This window comes from Typopeltis vanoorti, chromosome 2 (assembly GCF_054136105.1).
Source record: "Typopeltis vanoorti isolate ZY-2024b chromosome 2, IOZ_Tvanoo_1.0, whole genome shotgun sequence".
In the NCBI taxonomy this organism is placed as follows: Eukaryota; Metazoa; Arthropoda; class Arachnida; order Uropygi; family Thelyphonidae; genus Typopeltis; species Typopeltis vanoorti.
In genome coordinates this window covers 176,032,434-176,051,327 of record NC_143550.1, presented here as the reverse complement: position 1 = coordinate 176,051,327, position 18,894 = coordinate 176,032,434, and the positions used below count along the sequence as shown (strand labels likewise).

Below are 18,894 nucleotides of genomic sequence, written 5' to 3'. Positions count from 1 at the left end.
CTATTGTATCACCTCATACTTTCAAAAGTTTTTTTTTTTCATAAAATTCAGCAAATACTGCTCAAAACAGGGATTATTACATATAGTCCAACATTTGTCACACATATAATACACACACACTCTCTCTCTCTTCTTCAAATGAAATGTTTGGAACAAACCTTGAAAAATTTTTTTCGCATTTATTTATTTGTTCACACTTTTAAGTTTCTCTTCTAACACTGTTCTGTACCTTCTTCCTATTTCTGCTTCATTTATTCTTACTGTATCTCTTCGTTTCTGATGATGGAGTTTATATTTTCTTTTTAATCTCAATTTGATGTTTGCAATCAGTAAACTATGATCCAAATCTATATTCGCTCCTTGAAAACTTCAACACTGCTGTAATGATGTTATCCATCTTCTTTTAATCATATCAATCATGTTCTTGATTTCCCCATCATTTGATCACCATGTCCATTTTCTACACTCCTTTTGCTGGAATCTGGTGTTACAGATCATCTCGTGATCCACAGCAAATTCTAACATTTTTTCACCTTGTTCATATCTTTCTCCAAAACCATATTTTCCCATGATGCTTTCCCAACTATCATTTTCTATTCCAACTTTGGCATTCCAATATCCTTCAATAATTAGTACATCTTGCTTTGGAAACTGCAAATACTATTCCCCCCCCCCCTATGTACATGGTACAGCGCCTGCAAATTTAGAAGTGTTATGTGCAGGAGATGAAAATAACTTTCTGTACCCTTTCAAGTTCTCACACAAACATTTACAGAACTGTTCAACTTAGCTGATCCACCTGCTCATATTACTGTCATGTTACGCTATTACACAATTGACTGTTATTGGCTGGCTGATTTGATTGTCTCACTTTCCTGATGATTGCATGTAATTTTCAAGTCGTGGGATCAGCAGCCACACTTTCATTGGGTCAGGGTTTCCCAAAGCGGGCTAAGTAGAGCCTTAGAAATTCACAAGCATTCACCTTTTTTTTTAAAAAAAAAAAAAATTAATGAATCGATGATATGATGCTACAAGTTACATTCATCATACCAGATTTTGAAAAACTCTACAGTTCAAAACAACAACGGCACTGTAGTCATTAAAATGAACTTACATTTTTAAATTTACAGAGCACTAAACTGTAAATAAACACTTAAATAAATATGAGTTAATTTAAGTGTTTTAAAAATGGCATCATTGCTGAGCTTGAGTATTCTTGAGCACGCCTTTGCATTTAAAAGATCTGTTCCGAAACAAATTCTTAAAGATGTTTGAAATTTTTAGGCATGTAGACACATCCAATATAAGTATAATTCACTTAAACTCAAGCAATTATATCTTCATCTGCTCTCTGGAGAAAAATATATGCACTTTTGCATAGTGCAGAAAAAATCTCTGACTGATGTGTGACCTAGTCCAGGGTTTCCCAAACTTCTTGCTTTATGGTTCCACTTTAGCAAGACGTTGGGAAAACCTGGACTAGGTGACACATCAGTCAGAAATTTCCTGCTCTATCCAAAAGTGCATATATTTTCCTCCAGAGAGCAGATGAAGAAACAGCTTGAGTTTAAGTGAATTATACTTATATTGGATGTCTTACAAAGGACATCTTACATGTGAGGCAGATCAAAGACGCTGAAGGAAGAGTATTATGGAGGGATATGGACATAAGAAACAGATGGAGAATATACTTTGAGGGACTTTTAAATGAGGAAAATGCGAGGACTCACAGAGAAGATGGGCAGCCTTCTGAGGGGATGGTGCAGAACATTAGTAGAGTGGAAGTGAAGGAGGCCATGAAGAGGATGAAGAATGGAAAATTGGTGGGCCCAGACAGGATTCCAGTGGAAGAATGGAAGGCACTGGAGGAAGAGGAAATTGACCTGCAGTGGGACCTGTTTATGAAAGTTTGCCAACAGGAAATACCCAAGGAATGGAGGAAAAGTACTCTTGTCCCCATCTACAAGGGTAAAGGGGATACACAAGACTGTAAGAATTACAGAGAAATAAAGCTGATGTCCCACACAATGAAAATCCTAGAAAGGGTTCTTGATGGAAGATTGAGGAAGGAGGTGGAGATTGCAAAGGAACAATTTAGCTTCATGCCTGGTAGATCAACGACAGATGATGGAAAAGTTTCGAGAGAAACAACGAGAGCTACATCTGGTGTTTGTTGACCTGGAGACAGCATACGATAGAGTGACAAAGCAAGAAGTCTGGAAGTGTCTGAGGGAGAAGAAGGTACCGGAGAAATATTTCAGGTTGGTGCAGGATATGTACAGAAATGTGAAGACGAGTTCGGACCTGTCTGGGACAGACAGAAAGTTCTTGCATCAAGGGTCAAGTATTAAGTCCATTTCTGTTTAATATTGTGATGGAGGTGGTGACGGAGGAGGTGAGAGAAGACGTGCCTTGGACAATGTTGTATGCAGATGACATCTTGCTGTGTGCAGATTCAAGAGAAGAAGTGGCAGCTAAGCTGGAAAGATGGAGAAAAGTACTGGAAGAGAGAGGTATGAGACTGAGCAGAAGTGAGACAGAGTATATGTGTTGCAAAGTGGATGGTGGCCAGGAGACAGATCTGTAGCAGGAAGGAAATGTCATCACGAAGGTGAGGGACTTTAGATACTTAGGTTCAACAGTGGAAGAAGATATAGGTGCTGAGGAGGAAGTGGGATGCACGATACAAGCGGGTTGGAGGAACTGGAGAGAGAAATGGCTGGAGTGCTATGCGATAAGAGGGTGGCGATCAATCTGAAAGGCAAAATCTATAGGACAGTAGTGAGGCCAGCTATGACGTATGCTATGGAAATTGTGGCCCTGAGGAAAAATAACATCAGCAGAATGGAGGTAACAGAGATGAGAATGTTTAGGTGGATGTGAGGTGTGACCAGAAAAGATCGTCTGAGAAATGACTATGTGAGGGGAACAGTGAAAGTTATGAACTTAGGAGCAAAGATACAGGAGGCAAGGTTGAGATGGGTTGGTCATGTGATGAGGAGGGAGGAAGAGTATGTGGGAAGAAAGATCATGCAGATGGATGTGTAAGTTTGCCATTACTCCCAAGCAAGTTCCAAAAGTCAAAATAATGGCTTCCATTGAACGGGAAATATACAACCTGCCTCCAGCAACAGCGAATAACATTCATTTAGATGTGGCCAACATCCAAAACAATTCAAATTGAAACTGAAAAGGAACTAATGCTCTGTTAAGGTTCTCCTCTGTGAACTGGACAAAAGCAGTTAATTCAAAATTATAGAACATACTGAGGTAGAGGAAGTGTTTCATATCTGATGATGATTGAGGGAGGGAGCTGGTAGAAGAGGACTTGAGGATGAAGAACTTGGATGTGGTGACAGCCCAAGACAGGAGGAGACTCATCATTAACAGCGACCCCAGTGAAGTGGTACAAGCTGCAGAAGAAGATACTTATATTGGATGTCTCTACGTGCCTAAAAAATTCAAACGTCTTTAAAATTTTGTTTTGGAATGGATCTTTTAAATGCAAAGGTGTGCTCAAGAATACTCAAGCTCAGCAATGATGCCATTTTTAAAACACTTAAATTAACTGAAGTTTATCAGTTAAAAGGTTAAAAAAACCATTGTACCTCTAACCATAGATTACAGTTCTCTATTAAAGAATTAATAATCTATTAATTATTATTAATCTCTACTAATTAAGGTGGTAGCAGGGTTTTTTTCGTCCCGCATACAGACAAATTGGCCATCAGAACATATGCAATTTACAGAGACAAAAAAATACTGTTGTTGGTGATGATGGGTGATAGATGGCGTTGATGGTAGTAGTGTCGTAGTTGGAGAATTAAGTAGTAGTGGAGAGGATGAGATGTATTTAGCGAAGTAGAGTAGTGTGCCCTCCCACAATGAATCCTTGGACACTCTGGAGATATAATAATAATAATTAATTAGCAAAATAGAGCAAATTGGCTCATTTTCATTACAGATTACATATCTCCATGAGTTTTTGTTATAGGAATATTTCTATGTATATTTTTATATTCATAAATGAATAAATGATGATGACAATGATGATTAATGAATAAGAAAGATATATCATAAATTTAACCTTAACTCAGTCTCTTGGCATATTAACACTAATATACACCATAAACCTACAAATATTGACAATTACTCATAATTATGAAATTAATACTGGCAAAAAACATGGAAAAAGTAAGATAATTTTATAAATCAATTACAGGTGACCCCACTTATTCGCAAGGTTATGGACGATAGCATCAGCAAAACCCGGAAATTTACGAAAAGTGGAATCTACCCTTTATTTAGCTTGCAAATGCATTTTGGCTGCTGATAAATGTAAATAATGCACTATATATCACTTATGAATGCCTGCGAAAGATAAATAACACACATGGGGGTCGGGGTGATATTGCTATTGAGGGCTCTGAATCTAAAGGATTAGGGGGTAACTATTGGTTGGGGGAGGAGGTGGTGTCTTGGAATAGGAAAGCAATGAAGTTTGTCGCTTCTCTGTAACAGACCATTTGGTTTTGTAGGCCCCTATTTATTTTTGCACTTCTTTTGAAATTGGGATCGACCCTTCCCCAAAATGCAATTGCATCCATATTTTGGCAATTCCTTCTTTTAATTCTTTAGTCATCAGCACCCTAGGCCGAATGGTATCATCAGGCAGGGTTTCGTGTTCACTGAACACCTTCTCTGTTCTTTAATTAACAGGAGATATCAGTAAGGGCCTCGGGATGCAATTCTGCAATGTCTTCAGAATGGACTTCCAATTCTAATTCCTTTGCCATGTCAACAATATTTGAAGTGATTTCCTTAAACTTTCAAAATTGTTCACAAGTATGGGAATGAATTTCTTCCCGACACCTTTCAAAGTTGTTTAACTTCCTCCCAAGCACCTCTAATTGTTGTAATGCCGTCCAAAATAGGGAAGCCTTTCTGGGATGCTTTTGATTTATTTTGCTTCGATCCCTCAGAAAGATTAATGCAGCTGTAGTCTTTGCAAAAATCCACCTTAGATAATTCCAAATCACATCTTGATCAATTGTCTGCTGCAATGAAGTTGTGTTTGCAGACAGGAAGACAACCTGATTTCTTTGCATGCCTCAGTTGGAGCTCTTGATCAACAATCAATAGAATAAAAAAAGGGAATTTTCTATTCCCCGCAATAAGACTCAACTGCAGGCTTGAAAAGATCTAAGAACCAAATTGAAGAAAAATCAGCAGTCATCCAGAATTTTGTATTAGACTTATAACAGACTGTAAGGCTAGGCTTTAAATAGTTTCTAAGAACACTAGGATTTCTGAATGGTATAAAAACATATTTCTTAGCTTGTAGTCGTCAACTGCATTAGCCCCCTAGCAACAGCATTAGCCTATCTTTTGTAGCTTTGAATCAAGGGATAGATTTCTCTTTTTTTGCAACAAAAGTTCTATCTGGCATTTTCTTCCAATATAGGGCCATTTCATCTATACTGAAAATCTATTGCTTTGTATAGACACCTTATATAATTTTTTCATCTGAACTAACTGCAGAAGCAGCTAGTTCAGATGTCTTTTCTCTTTTAGTCTTCATTGTATTAAACAGACTTAAGGCTCTGTCATGGATAATGTCTTTGCTTATTGTGGCTGATTTGGTCTTCAATCCACACAATTAAAAATTTTTCCACATCAGCAATTTGACTGCCTCACTTTCTGATGAATTTAGTATGCACTGGTGTTTTTAATTTCCTTTAACACTTTGGCTTTATTCTTACCAATTGTACTATTCTGCACGGTAAACCTAGCTTGTAGCCTATATGTATAATATGTATTATTATGTATAATACAGCATATAATACTGTATTATAAGCCCAAATATAAGACATGCACAGCACACAATTTCTAAGAGATGCACTGTGCATGACTTCTATAAACACACTGAATGATTAAAGAAGTATGGGAAAGGTCAGCAAAACACATGGCAAGTAAGTATAAGGATCATGGTAATATTCGAAATGGATTAAAAAGAGGAATGGCAAAAAGTAGGGGACTATTGTACTAACAAATTTATACATGGAAAAGTTTACAATCAGCTTTTGATAAATACCATACCAAATCAAGATTATGGGTGAAGATATGTTGATATTTTCAGTTTGCCAGGCTCAGAAGAATCACTTCAAAACTTCACTGACTTCCTTAATGGTTTAAATCAAGAATTCCAATTTATATCAAAGGTAATAAAAGATAGATCTATTTCCTTCGTGGATGTTCTCATCTCAGTTGAAGATCATAATAAATTTCCATTTGAAATTTATAGAAAAAAGTTTAATACAAGTCAGTATTTTCATGCTAGATACCACCACCACCAAGCACAAAAACAGGATATCATCAAATCATTAAAGGAGAGCTTAATTACATTATTAAGTGATGATAACAAAAGAAACAAGGAAATAACTTAAAGATATTCTGCAAAACAATGGTTACAACATCAAAACTATTAAAAACGTATTGAATGAACTAACACAGGCTCCAAGACAATAAGCAGACAACTACAAAGGCACGGTTTCTTACCTTATATCAAGAATGTGACAGACAAAACAGGCAAAATCCTATAACACAACTCGAAAGTTGCCTTTAGACCTCCACAATGTTAAGATTGCCTAAATAACCACATCAACCTATGAAGAGACCAGGAATTTATCAACTCTACTGCAATTGTGGTTTTTGTTATGATGGACAGACAGGACATTCTGGAGAAATCCATCAAAAAAAGAATTTCAGAAATATGGAAAAAAAACTAGTGGAAATCCAGATAAGCCTTTCAAACTACCAATGAAAACCATCAAGTCAATTGGCAAATCACCAAAATACCATATATAGAATTTAATACTTATGCACGCAAATTTAAAGAGGCTAGTGAGATGATACAATGTCCAACTCGGTGTAATAAAAACTATCATCATCATCAAATTCCTGCCATGTACCCTCAAGGGCTGTACAGGATATGATAGTACTACATGAAACATTTACATCATTACTAACTTCCTATCTACAATTTTCCTCCAAATTAGTCTGTTACTTGTCAAGACTCCAACATTATCAGATCATATATTTCTGTCGTCTAAGGCAGTGCTTCCCAAACTTCTGGATGTCAGGGCTCCCTTTGCAAAAATTAAAATATTTCACGGCCCCCCCTCGAAAAAAAAATCGTAATAGAGAGATATATTATTATAATATTTATTGTATTTATATTCAATACAAAACATACACAGCGAATATTGCAAAAATCAAATGCATATATTACATTTTTTGCCTCTTACCATTTGGTTTTGAGGACGATGCAGGCTGTTCTGGTAAAATATGAAATACTGCCTTTTTTTTTTTTTTTTTTTTTTTTTTTTTTTTTTTTTTTTTTTTTTGAGTCTGTTTCTGCTTCTTCTGAATGTTCGCGGGATTTTTTTTAATTTTTTATCAGCCACTTATCCATCTCAGGGTTAAATTTTTTAATGTAGAATAGATCAAATAATATCACCACTTACCGATACGGTACACCACAGACTGATAACATGAAATTAGTGAATATTACCTGAATAAGGGAATCCCCGAACCAGGAATATTTTTATTTTTTGTGATTTTTCTCCCTTTAGGGTAATTAAGCCTAACGCGAAACAGACAGCAAAGGCAGTTTATTAAAACATGCATATGATTGGTGCTGTATTAACAAAAGATCGTGCAACCGAAAGATAAAAGCATAGCTGACAATTGAGTTGAAATGCTAACTCTCTTCAACCGAATTCCATATGTGAAACTGCCATAACATTCATTATGTATATATATTACTTAGTTTTAACACTTTTACGAATTTTAACACGTTTACAATTTTAACACGTTCGGTTGAATTTTATTGCTGCCTTCGGCAATCGAACTCACACACACATCTAATTAATAACAATAGTTTTTAGTTAGATACTGTGTTTGCCCCATGCAACATATGGTTTTTGTTTCAGTCTATATATACAGCATAGTTTCTGTATGAGGGCACATGTGATTCATTAATGAGTGTGTTTTTATCCCAGTTGTCTTTAATTGCACTATTTGTTGAGAAATATATTACACAGACTGCTCATATCTTATTCACTGGCATAATAAAAGTACTTGTTTTTATTGCCTCTGCAGTATAGTGGCTGTTAGGGAGGGGTGTTGTTTACCACTGCAAGGAGTTACTAAGCGAGTTACCACATGAACTTGTTTAAGCTTTTTTCATGTGTGAAGTATATGCGAAACTTTTATTGGTAACAGAAAACTAGCTTGGATGACAGTGATAATATAAAACGAGTTTTCATATGTATATAAAGTCAATATCAATAGTGCCTGATTACAAACGTGTGATGAAAGGGACAGGAAGATTTGGAGCTTCCTTGTAGAGCATTCGAAGTAAATAAAATTAACCACTGCTTTGAAATGAAACATATGAATAAGCAATATTTACTAATATTCATTAAGCGCCGAAATACGCAGAAAGCAAAGTTTGTGAACCAACACCAATATGTGAATTTTTCCATTAAAATATAAAAAATAACAAAATAGAAATAATAAATAATAAAAGTTAAATACGTTTCTTTTAAAATAAAAAAAAAATCTACTTAGTCTTAAAACATTTTAAATTTGTTTTCATTATTTCATGGCCCCCCTCAACAAAACCTACGGCCCCCAAGGGGGCCGCGGCCCACAGTTTGGGAAGCGCTGGTCTAAGGCACTTTGTACTGTATCAATCCACCTATATCTTGGTCTTCCTCTGGGTCATTTTCCTGCCAACCTGGCAGAGAACACTTCTTTTGCTAATCTTTCCTCGCCTGTTCTGTTCAAGTGACCATACCACCTGAGATTAGCTTTGCTAATGCATTCCTGGATGCTGACTAAGTTCTTTCCTAATATCCTCGTTTTTAATATGATATTGCCATTGATGCCATCTGGTCACGCCTCTAATCTTTCTCAGGACTTTGGTTATTTGGAAATTTTCATATTAATACCTCTTATATTTATGCTTTATTGCATCAGTCAGAAGTACATAATATGGTTATACGAAACTAGTAATTGATTTGTTAAATTATCCTTTTTTTTTTTTTTGGTCAGCATTAATTTCATAATTATGAATACTACATGGCATGGGAATATAAACTCCACAATTACTCATACTTCTCTTATCAATCTTGCTATATAATGCATTGAAACATTTAATCTTAAAATTTCCATATATCCAAAATATTTACAAAGTCATCAGCCATATATTTAAATATTCAAAATACAAAATCATCTTCACCACCAGTATTCAACTACAGAACTTATTAAAACAAATCAACATCATGTGATATATATATTATGGCACAGCACTGTATATAAATTTAACTGCCAACCTGATAGCTTCATTTCTTACATTAGATCCACCATCTATTCTTTAATTAACATATAATTTAACATCACCATGATTGTAATATTCCTATAACTGACTATTTACATCCCACAACAAAGATAAACATAAAAAATGAAAACAATATAAACAAAAATCCCATATAAAAATATTTCATGCTTTACAATCAAGGCACATCCCTCAAACTCATATGAGAAGATTATAAACAAAAATCCCACCAATGAAATATTTCACGCTTTATAATCAAAACATACCCCTAAGTTCAGAAGATTATCATTACTTGTTTTCAAGATAATGAAAGCAAATTACACTGAATGCATTTATAAGAAATGATCAATATGCTAAACACACACACACACACACACACAAAAAAAAAAAAAAAAAAAAAAAAAAAAAAAAAAAAAAAAACAGTAGCATCTTGTCCTTGCAATCTTGCAGCAATTAAATAAATTACTTCCTGTTACTCTCAAATCAACCCGGTTCCCACTTAACACTTTATTCTGTTAATCACATGACAAACTCATATTTTCAACTTTCTGATGTTATTTCTCTAAAATAGCCAGCACACCATCATACTGCTAGCTTATCACATATTCTTAGTTTTTTTTTTTTGTTTTTTTTTTTATCCCTTTCTTCTTAAATCCATAATTTTGTGGTACTGTTCTTATCAATTTGCTTATTCTTGCCTTTCATCTTGTTTGCTGATTCCATATTTTCATTCTCTTCAAAATTCCATATTGTGTGTGTGACATGATCTTCAAAAAATCCAGGTATGTCTAAAATTTTATACTCCTAAATATCATAAAATTCTTGATATGTAACAGGAGGGAGGGGTACCAACATGTTATGATAGTATTACATAAAAAGCACACTTCATTACATTGTATACTGCAGTTTTTTCCCAAATTAATCTGTTCTCTGTCAGGACTCCAATATGATTTATTTTGGTCTTCTGAGACTTACAGTATCAATCTGCCTGATCCCAGCATCTCTGGGATTTTTTTCCTGTCATCCTGAATAAAAACACTTGTTTTACTAACCTTTCCTCTTCATTCTGTTTAAGTAAAGAGATTAGCTCTGCGCGCAGATTCCTGAATGCTAACAATGTCGTGTTTCTTCCTAATATTCTTGTTTTTAATATGATTCTAGAACTGATGCCATCTGTTCTCACTCTTAACATTTCTCAGAACTCTCATATCTGTAGTCTCTAGTCTTGATAAGTGTTTTATTTCTAACTCACCTTGGATTTATAAGTTAAAATTGGTTTGCTCATAATCCCTGCTTGTGTGTCACTGGTTTAGCATTTTGACTAATTGCTGCCTTATTTCATATAAATTCATTCGGTTGCCTTCCAACCATACCAGATTTGCCAGCTGTCTATTTCCATATTTAATCTGCCATCTTTACAAAAAATAGTGTCTAAATACTTGAAATGTTTGTACTTGTTCTATAGTTTCTCGATTCAGGATGCAACTGATATTTTCAATGTTCTTGCCTATTTTCACATAAGGGATCCTGCAGACTTGTAATGAATTTATTTAAGATTATACATCACCTGTCTAAATTAAAGAGCTGAATTGAATACTTCCATATGTTGATATCAGGCCTAATGTAGTAACATAATCCATACATAGATGAGTTGCCACATTTGCAGAATCTGTATTCTGCAAATGTGGATTCATGTTTTCACACTGATGGTAACGAACTTGTGCTTAAATGAATACTCATTGGTTTTAAACTAAGTGTATGCATCTAGTGACAGACAAATGCCTAAAAGGGATAAGAAAGTGGTGAATTTGAACAAGAAAGTGCAAATTCTAGATAAATGTCCAGAAGGGCTCACATACATGGCTGTAGGCCACATGCTGAGTATCAACAAAAGTACAATACATAAGGAAAGAAAAAACTGAGATCTGACAGGTGATGCAAACTTGGGAATTCTTACTGTTAAATATGCAGCTTATGTATGTGATAAAGCACTGTTAAAAATGAAGAATGCACATTCATTTGCAACAAGGACAGCACACGAAAAACTTGCTTATGAACATTAGCATGATTTCCACTAAGCACTCGTTCTTTACAACAGATTTAAGCACCAAACCCCATTGTCTTTTCAGCACTGTGGAAAAAACTTTCAAATGTGGAAACCACTTACCATCAAAGGCTGCTTCCAGGAATTCAAAGGATATTATTCACTCTTTAATGTAAAGATTAAGGGCGAGTCTGCTTCAGCTGATCACAAAGCTGCTAAGACCTGCCATGCACAACTCAAAAACTCATCAAGGAAAAGAGATATAAACCAGAACAAATTTTCAATGGTGATGAGATGGCATTATTCTGGAAAATATGCCTCTTCTCACCAAACTGTCTGTCACCACACTTGGCCAGCCACAGCATTCTTCACCGTGAACATTGTTATGCACTTCTTTAAATAGATGACACTGTTTGTTGTTTTAAGGATACTTGCGACATAAGACTGAATGATATAATCACGTAATCACAAGAAAGATATTTATTTAACCAAATATTTCGGTCTGGAAATAGCAGACCATCGTCGGTGGTATTACAAGAACAGTTTAAAAAAATATACAAGCTAGAATACTAACAATAGATCGTTGAAATTAGAACATGCCGCGTGATGTTATATCACTAAGTATGAAACGAAATATTTTGAAGTAGAAACATGATTGAATTTGCTATAAAAAAAAAAAAAAAAAAAAAAAAAAAAATTAATGAGTAATCTTGATTAGGCTTTCCCAGATTTTTGATATAGATATGCAGTCATTACGATTCAGGTTGGGATGATGGAGCAAGGCCTCCACGCTTTCCTTGAACAAACGTTCGAACCTATAACGGGATCTATGTAAGAGGCGCGTTTTGGACCAAAGGATGCTGTGGTCAGTTTCAATCCCGTGTTGAGCCAAACCAGACTTTTCAGGTTTATTGTGAAGAATGGATGATTGATGTTCTTGGATTCTTTTTTCAAGAGAACGTCCAGTCTGTCCAAAGTAAGAGAGATCACAGTTGCAAGGAATTTGATAAACTCCAGGAAGAGATAAAGTTGAGCGTTTGTCTTTAGGAGAAGGAAAATGAGAGGACAATTTGTTAATAGGAGAATACGTAGCTGTTAAATCATATTTCTTCAAAATTCTTGCGATAGGTTCTGAAATACTGGAGATATAAGGAATAGGTACTCGACGTATTGAATCTTTGTTGTTTTGTGGAGGATTATAAGATGTAAGAAGACGTTGAATACTTTTTTCAGAAAAGCCATTGAGTTTCATGTGTTGCTGGATAGTAGAAAGTTCTTTCTGTAGATAATCAAAAGTAGAACAATTAGTTTTGGCTCTTTTGATGAGACATTTTATAATTCCTGTTTTTTGACATGGATGATGGGCTGATTCTTTCAGAATATAACGACCTGTGAATGTTGGTTTCCTGTATACTGTAGTTGTAAGAATATTTGAAGATGATCGGATGAGGAGAACGTCTAAAAAAGATAACTGGTTGTTTTCTTCTAATTCCATAGTAAACTTTATGCGATGATGTAAGGAATTAATACTGTTTAAAAAGGAAGATAAAGTGTTTTTACTGTGAGGCCAAATAGCAAATATGTCATCTATATATCTTACCCAAAAAGATGGTAGAGGGAAACTAGATGTGAAGAGGACTTTTTCTAAATGTTCTAAATAAAAGTTGGCTAAAGCTGGAGAAAGAGGACTTCCCATGGCTGTTCCTTCTACTTGGCTATAAAATTTGTTTTGACATATGAAATAACCAGAATGTATAACGAAATCGAATAGTTTTATAATATCTTGAGGAAAGATGTCAGCAAGTAGTTTTAAAGTTTCCTTAAGAGGTACATTGGTGTATAAAGATTCTATATCAAAACTAACCATAAGATCTGTAGGTTGTAATGAGACATCTTTTAATTTTTCTAAGAAATCTGAGGAGTTTTTTAAAAAAGAACTCGAGTTGCCAATGTAAGATTTCAGTAATTTAGCTAGATATTTGGCTATACGGTAAGTAGGAGAATCAATGCAATCTACTATTGGACGAAGAGGATAGTCAATCTTATGGATTTTTGGAAGGCCATAAAATCTAGGAGGTCTTGCAAAATGAGTTTTAAGTCTTTCAATTGTGTCTTTATCCAAACTGATGACTTCATCAAGGAGAGAATTTAATTTCTTTAGTTGTCTGTTGGTTGGATTATAATCAATTTCTTGATATGTGGAGCGATCTCGAAGCAAAAGAGAAAGTTTTCTTCTGTAATTTACTGAGTCCATAACTACTGTTGCTTTTCCCTTGTCAGCTTTAGTGATAATGAGGTGATTATTTTTTCTCAAGGACTGTAAAGATTTCATTTCAGAAGGAGATATGTTAGAAGGAGGAAGTTTAGCCTTAAGTAGAGAAGAAGCGACTTCTAGGCGAAGAGCATTAGCTTTATCGCTGGTTAGATGATTAAGATTCCTTTCAATGTTAACTAGGAAATCTAGATATGGTATTTTATTTGGAACAATAGAAAAATCATGTCCTTTTGAAAGGATGAGGGTTTCGCTTTTAGTCAAAGGACGTCCGGATATATTTACAATCCAATTATCTGGAGTTATGAATGGCTTGGATTGTTTAGACGAAAGAGCCTCATATTTACGGTTAAGATGTTGACTTAGTTTATTATAAGCACGTTGAGTAGAACGTTTAGCTACATTTAGAACTATGTGAGAAAGATGTGGATCCAAATTTGTGGATATATAGGTGCGTAAATCAGAAGTCTGATGACTGTGAATAGCAAGATCACGTTTAGCAGCTTTAAGTTGATTACGGATTAGAGATAAACTTGTGTTCCGGTAAATATTATGAGCTCCAGGAGATTTTATTGTTTCTTTAATCTTAGCGAAATTGGGAATAATCTTGTTGTCGCGGCACTTTTTTAAGAAATTAATCTTTGCTCGTAACCTACCTTGTATAACTGAAAGTTTTCCTAATTTACCAGTTATTTTGGTAGCATTTTCCCCGTGAAGGATAAGAATTTGTTGTTTTAAGGATACTTGCGACATAAGACTGAATGATATAATCACGTAATCACAAGAAAGATATTTATTTAACCAAATATTTCGGTCTGGAAATAGCAGACCATCGTCGGTGGTATTACAAGAACAGTTTAAAAAAATATACAAGCTAGAATACTAACAATAGATCGTTGAAATTAGAACATGCCGCGTGATGTTATATCACTAAGTATGAAACGAAATATTTTGAAGTAGAAACATGATTGAATTTGCTATAAAAAAAAAAAAAAAAAAAAAAAAAAAAAAATTAATGAGTAATCTTGATTAGGCTTTCCCAGATTTTTGATATAGATATGCAGTCATTACGATTCAGGTTGGGATGATGGAGCAAGGCCTCCACGCTTTCCTTGAACAAACGTTCGAACCTATAACGGGATCTATGTAAGAGGCGCGTTTTGGACCAAAGGATGCTGTGGTCAGTTTCAATCCCGTGTTGAGCCAAACCAGACTTTTCAGGTTTATTGTGAAGAATGGATGATTGATGTTCTTGGATTCTTTTTTCAAGAGAACGTCCAGTCTGTCCAAAGTAAGAGAGATCACAGTTGCAAGGAATTTGATAAACTCCAGGAAGAGATAAAGTTGAGCGTTTGTCTTTAGGAGAAGGAAAATGAGAGGACAATTTGTTAATAGGAGAATACGTAGCTGTTAAATCATATTTCTTCAAAATTCTTGCGATAGGTTCTGAAATACTGGAGATATAAGGAATAGGTACTCGACGTATTGAATCTTTGTTGTTTTGTGGAGGATTATAAGATGTAAGAAGACGTTGAATACTTTTTTCAGAAAAGCCATTGAGTTTCATGTGTTGCTGGATAGTAGAAAGTTCTTTCTGTAGATAATCAAAAGTAGAACAATTAGTTTTGGCTCTTTTGATGAGACATTTTATAATTCCTGTTTTTTGACATGGATGATGGGCTGATTCTTTCAGAATATAACGACCTGTGAATGTTGGTTTCCTGTATACTGTAGTTGTAAGAATATTTGAAGATGATCGGATGAGGAGAACGTCTAAAAAAGATAACTGGTTGTTTTCTTCTAATTCCATAGTAAACTTTATGCGATGATGTAAGGAATTAATACTGTTTAAAAAGGAAGATAAAGTGATAAAGATTTAAAAAAATCTGGGAAAGCCTAATCAAGATTACTCATTAATTTTTTTTTTTTTTTTTTTTTTTTTTTTTTTTTTTTTTTTTTTTTATAGCAAATTCAATCATGTTTCTACTTCAAAATATTTCGTTTCATACTTAGTGATATAACATCACGCGGCATGTTCTAATTTCAACGATCTATTGTTAGTATTCTAGCTTGTATATTTTTTTAAACTGTTCTTGTAATACCACCGACGATGGTCTGCTATTTCCAGACCGAAATATTTGGTTAAATAAATATCTTTCTTGTGATTACGTGATTATATCATAGATGACACTATTGCCTAACCTTAACATTACTCATGACATCAGGTCCATAAATCTTACACAGTCGGTGAAATTTTGCAGCAGTATTGTTTTCTGCCAACAAAAATTACATCCCACCACAAACCTTGCAACTGGTCGTTTCTTTCTTCTTTTTTTTTTTTTAATCAGAGCACTGATAAATTACGCATAAAAGACAACAAACGATAACAAATGAAAGAATAGTCAACAGCTAGCTAATGAGTCACTACGCTACCATAAATGTGCAATCTCTCTCCCGTATATTATTTGGAGGTAAATTCTGAACAAACCTTACTTTCTGAATGTGCCTCGTATTTTGCTGGAAGATATTCTGCAAAAGGCATATATCACATTTCAAGTGTATCATTTCTCATTATATAACTAGGAGTTACAGCAAATGACTGAACAGATTCTTCATTCATGATCAGCACATTGCAAAGGAATTTTGCATAAAATTTAAGTGGCACCTACTATCTGGTCCATCCAATCATTTTTAGGGCATAGTATGCATACACAAATTTTGCTCAAAATAGTAAGAAACAACAAACTGATTCTAACTATATCCACCACTGTTAAACTCACTAAGCAGAAATACACTATTTTAAAATAACTTACATTTGCCTTCTGTATCCAGTGGATCAACGGCATCAGGAACACTACTTAATTCACAAGCAATATTTTCAGAAATTTCTGTGTGATCATTAATACAGGTGTTGGCAGTACTTTCGCTACTGCTGCTGCAAAATGCATCAGCATTAGGATTGAGTCCTTGACTAGCAGGCTTTATCTGTAATTATAAAAATTAAAAATAGTATAGTTTTAAATTTCAGCATTTGGTGCAATTCATTGTCAGCAAATTACATATTTTAAAAATCTGTAAATTACATATTTGTGTTGATGGTCAGTGAACGGGATGGTGTTCTCAAGTAAAGAAGATTTAATGCCAATGCCAATGCCATCAGTAAAAAATGAAAAAAAAAAAAAAAGTAATAAAAACATGTAATACATTGCATCACTTCCCCTCCAGTGATGTCAAAAAACAAGTTGCACAGAGCAGACATTGCAAAGCAGTTACAATCTAAGACAGAAAATGCTGAAATTATATCATCAAGAAAGTAGCAATTTGCAATTACTCTTTCATATGTAAAAAAGACCAAACACAACAGATATTAAAAATCACAAGACAAACTCTTATTTCAGTCCAATACATAAGTTACTAAATACAGTAGGACCCCCATATCCGCTGGGTTTGGTTCCATCGTCTTCCACGGATAGTAGCGAACCCTATATATAAATACCTTTGACAAAGTTTAATTTATTTATAAATTACGCACAGTAAGAGATTAACAACAATAACTAATAATAAAACAGAACAATTATAACAACATACTGTAATAAAGTTATCTAAATGTGAATGGAATCTTAGCAACCTCAGATGTGTGTAGCTTTCTTCACCTTTGCAACGAGTTGCCGTGGTGTTGGACAATCGCTGCGATCAGCTGAACTGTCTATTACTAAAAGAAAGAGCCATACGGCTTCATTCTGGCGATGTAAAATTACATAAAGCAAAGTGGATATTAGATCCAACATTATTTCAAAGCCGAATGTTTGTAGAGACTAAGAAAGTTTCGTAAGCAGACCTTTCGTATGTTAATATCTTCAGACCAGGATTGACTGTGGATACATGGGTCCTACTGTATATGAAAGTTGCAGAAAGGAAAACAACATACATGCCACAAAAGAAACACAATGTTATTTAGAACTCGCCAAAATGCTGTATATCTCACTATATACGAAATTCAATGGAGACGTGAAATGGCTCATGTTCTCAATCAATATAACACAACCAAAGTATGATACTTGATACAATGTACTCTTTTTTAAATTAAATACTTCAATCAGAAAGAGAAAGTGGGATATGATGAATGACATGTTTTAGATTAATACTGGAGGTGAGATGCATGCATGTGAAATGCTGATTTCAGATTAAGAATTTTAAAGCCCCATATATTTTTAAATATTCTTGTTTCACAATTTAAAACTGCACATTAATGGTTTGAAAATAAGAATTAAGCATCTATGCTTCCCACCCCCATAAGATCTACTATATATATATATATATATATGTATATTGGTGTACATATTTAATCGGTAGAAAATGTTATGAAAAAATTAGTTTGAATGACTATAATACCGAAAATAAAAAGAATAAAGTTTAATGCTGAGATACTAGTTTCGTTGAACAAAATTCAACTTCTTCAGGTATCAGAGACAAAGAATTATGTAAAATAACAGAGATATAATAAAATTACATCAACAGAACTAATAGAAAAGACCGAAGTACACTTTAAAACAGGAATGGGTGCTGGAATTCCAATTAAAGTTGACTACATGTGAGAGTTGTCACAAGAGCGCCAGTATTCGACAGTGGCAATGTGTGCATCAGAAAGATTGTAGGTAAGGCTGTTTATTATTATTATTTGACACCGCCAGGGAGTCCAAAGACTCATCGAGGGAGAGCGTGCCACCAACATCAAACAATTGGTCCCCTTCCAACTATGAGATGAATGGTAAGGGAGATTTCTTTAGATTTGACTATCTTATTTTCGATATATATATATATATATATATATATCATCATTAAATTCCTGCCATGTATGGGGTGTAAAGGATATGATAGTACTATATGAAAAATTTACATCATTACTAACTTCCTATCTTCAATTTTCTTCCAAATCAGTCTGTTACTTGTCAAGACTCCAACATTATCAGATATTATATTTCTATCGTCTAAGGCACATTGTACCATATCAATCCACCTATATCTTGGTCTTCCTCTGGGTCATTTTCCTGTCATCTTGGCAGAGAACACTTGTTTTGCTAATCTTTCCTCGCCCATTCTGTTCAAGTGACCATAGCACCTGAGAGTAGCTCTGCTAACGCATTCCTGGATACTGACAGTGTCAAGTTCTTT

General features: G+C 34.4%; 1 protein-coding gene across 5 annotated transcripts in view; it reads right to left on the bottom strand.

Annotated features, from left to right (window-relative positions):
- The window catches only part of LOC150109686 (uncharacterized), a 576,277-nt gene that overhangs the window by 418,164 nt on the left and 139,219 nt on the right, over positions 1-18,894 (bottom strand). For all 5 annotated transcript variants that reach the window (XM_090414002.1, XM_090413987.1, XM_090413994.1 and 2 more), the window contains one exon: positions 16,536-16,707. In XM_090414002.1, the coding sequence (XP_090270128.1) occupies positions 16,536-16,707 (172 nt within the window). The remainder of the gene's footprint in view (positions 1-16,535; positions 16,708-18,894) is intronic.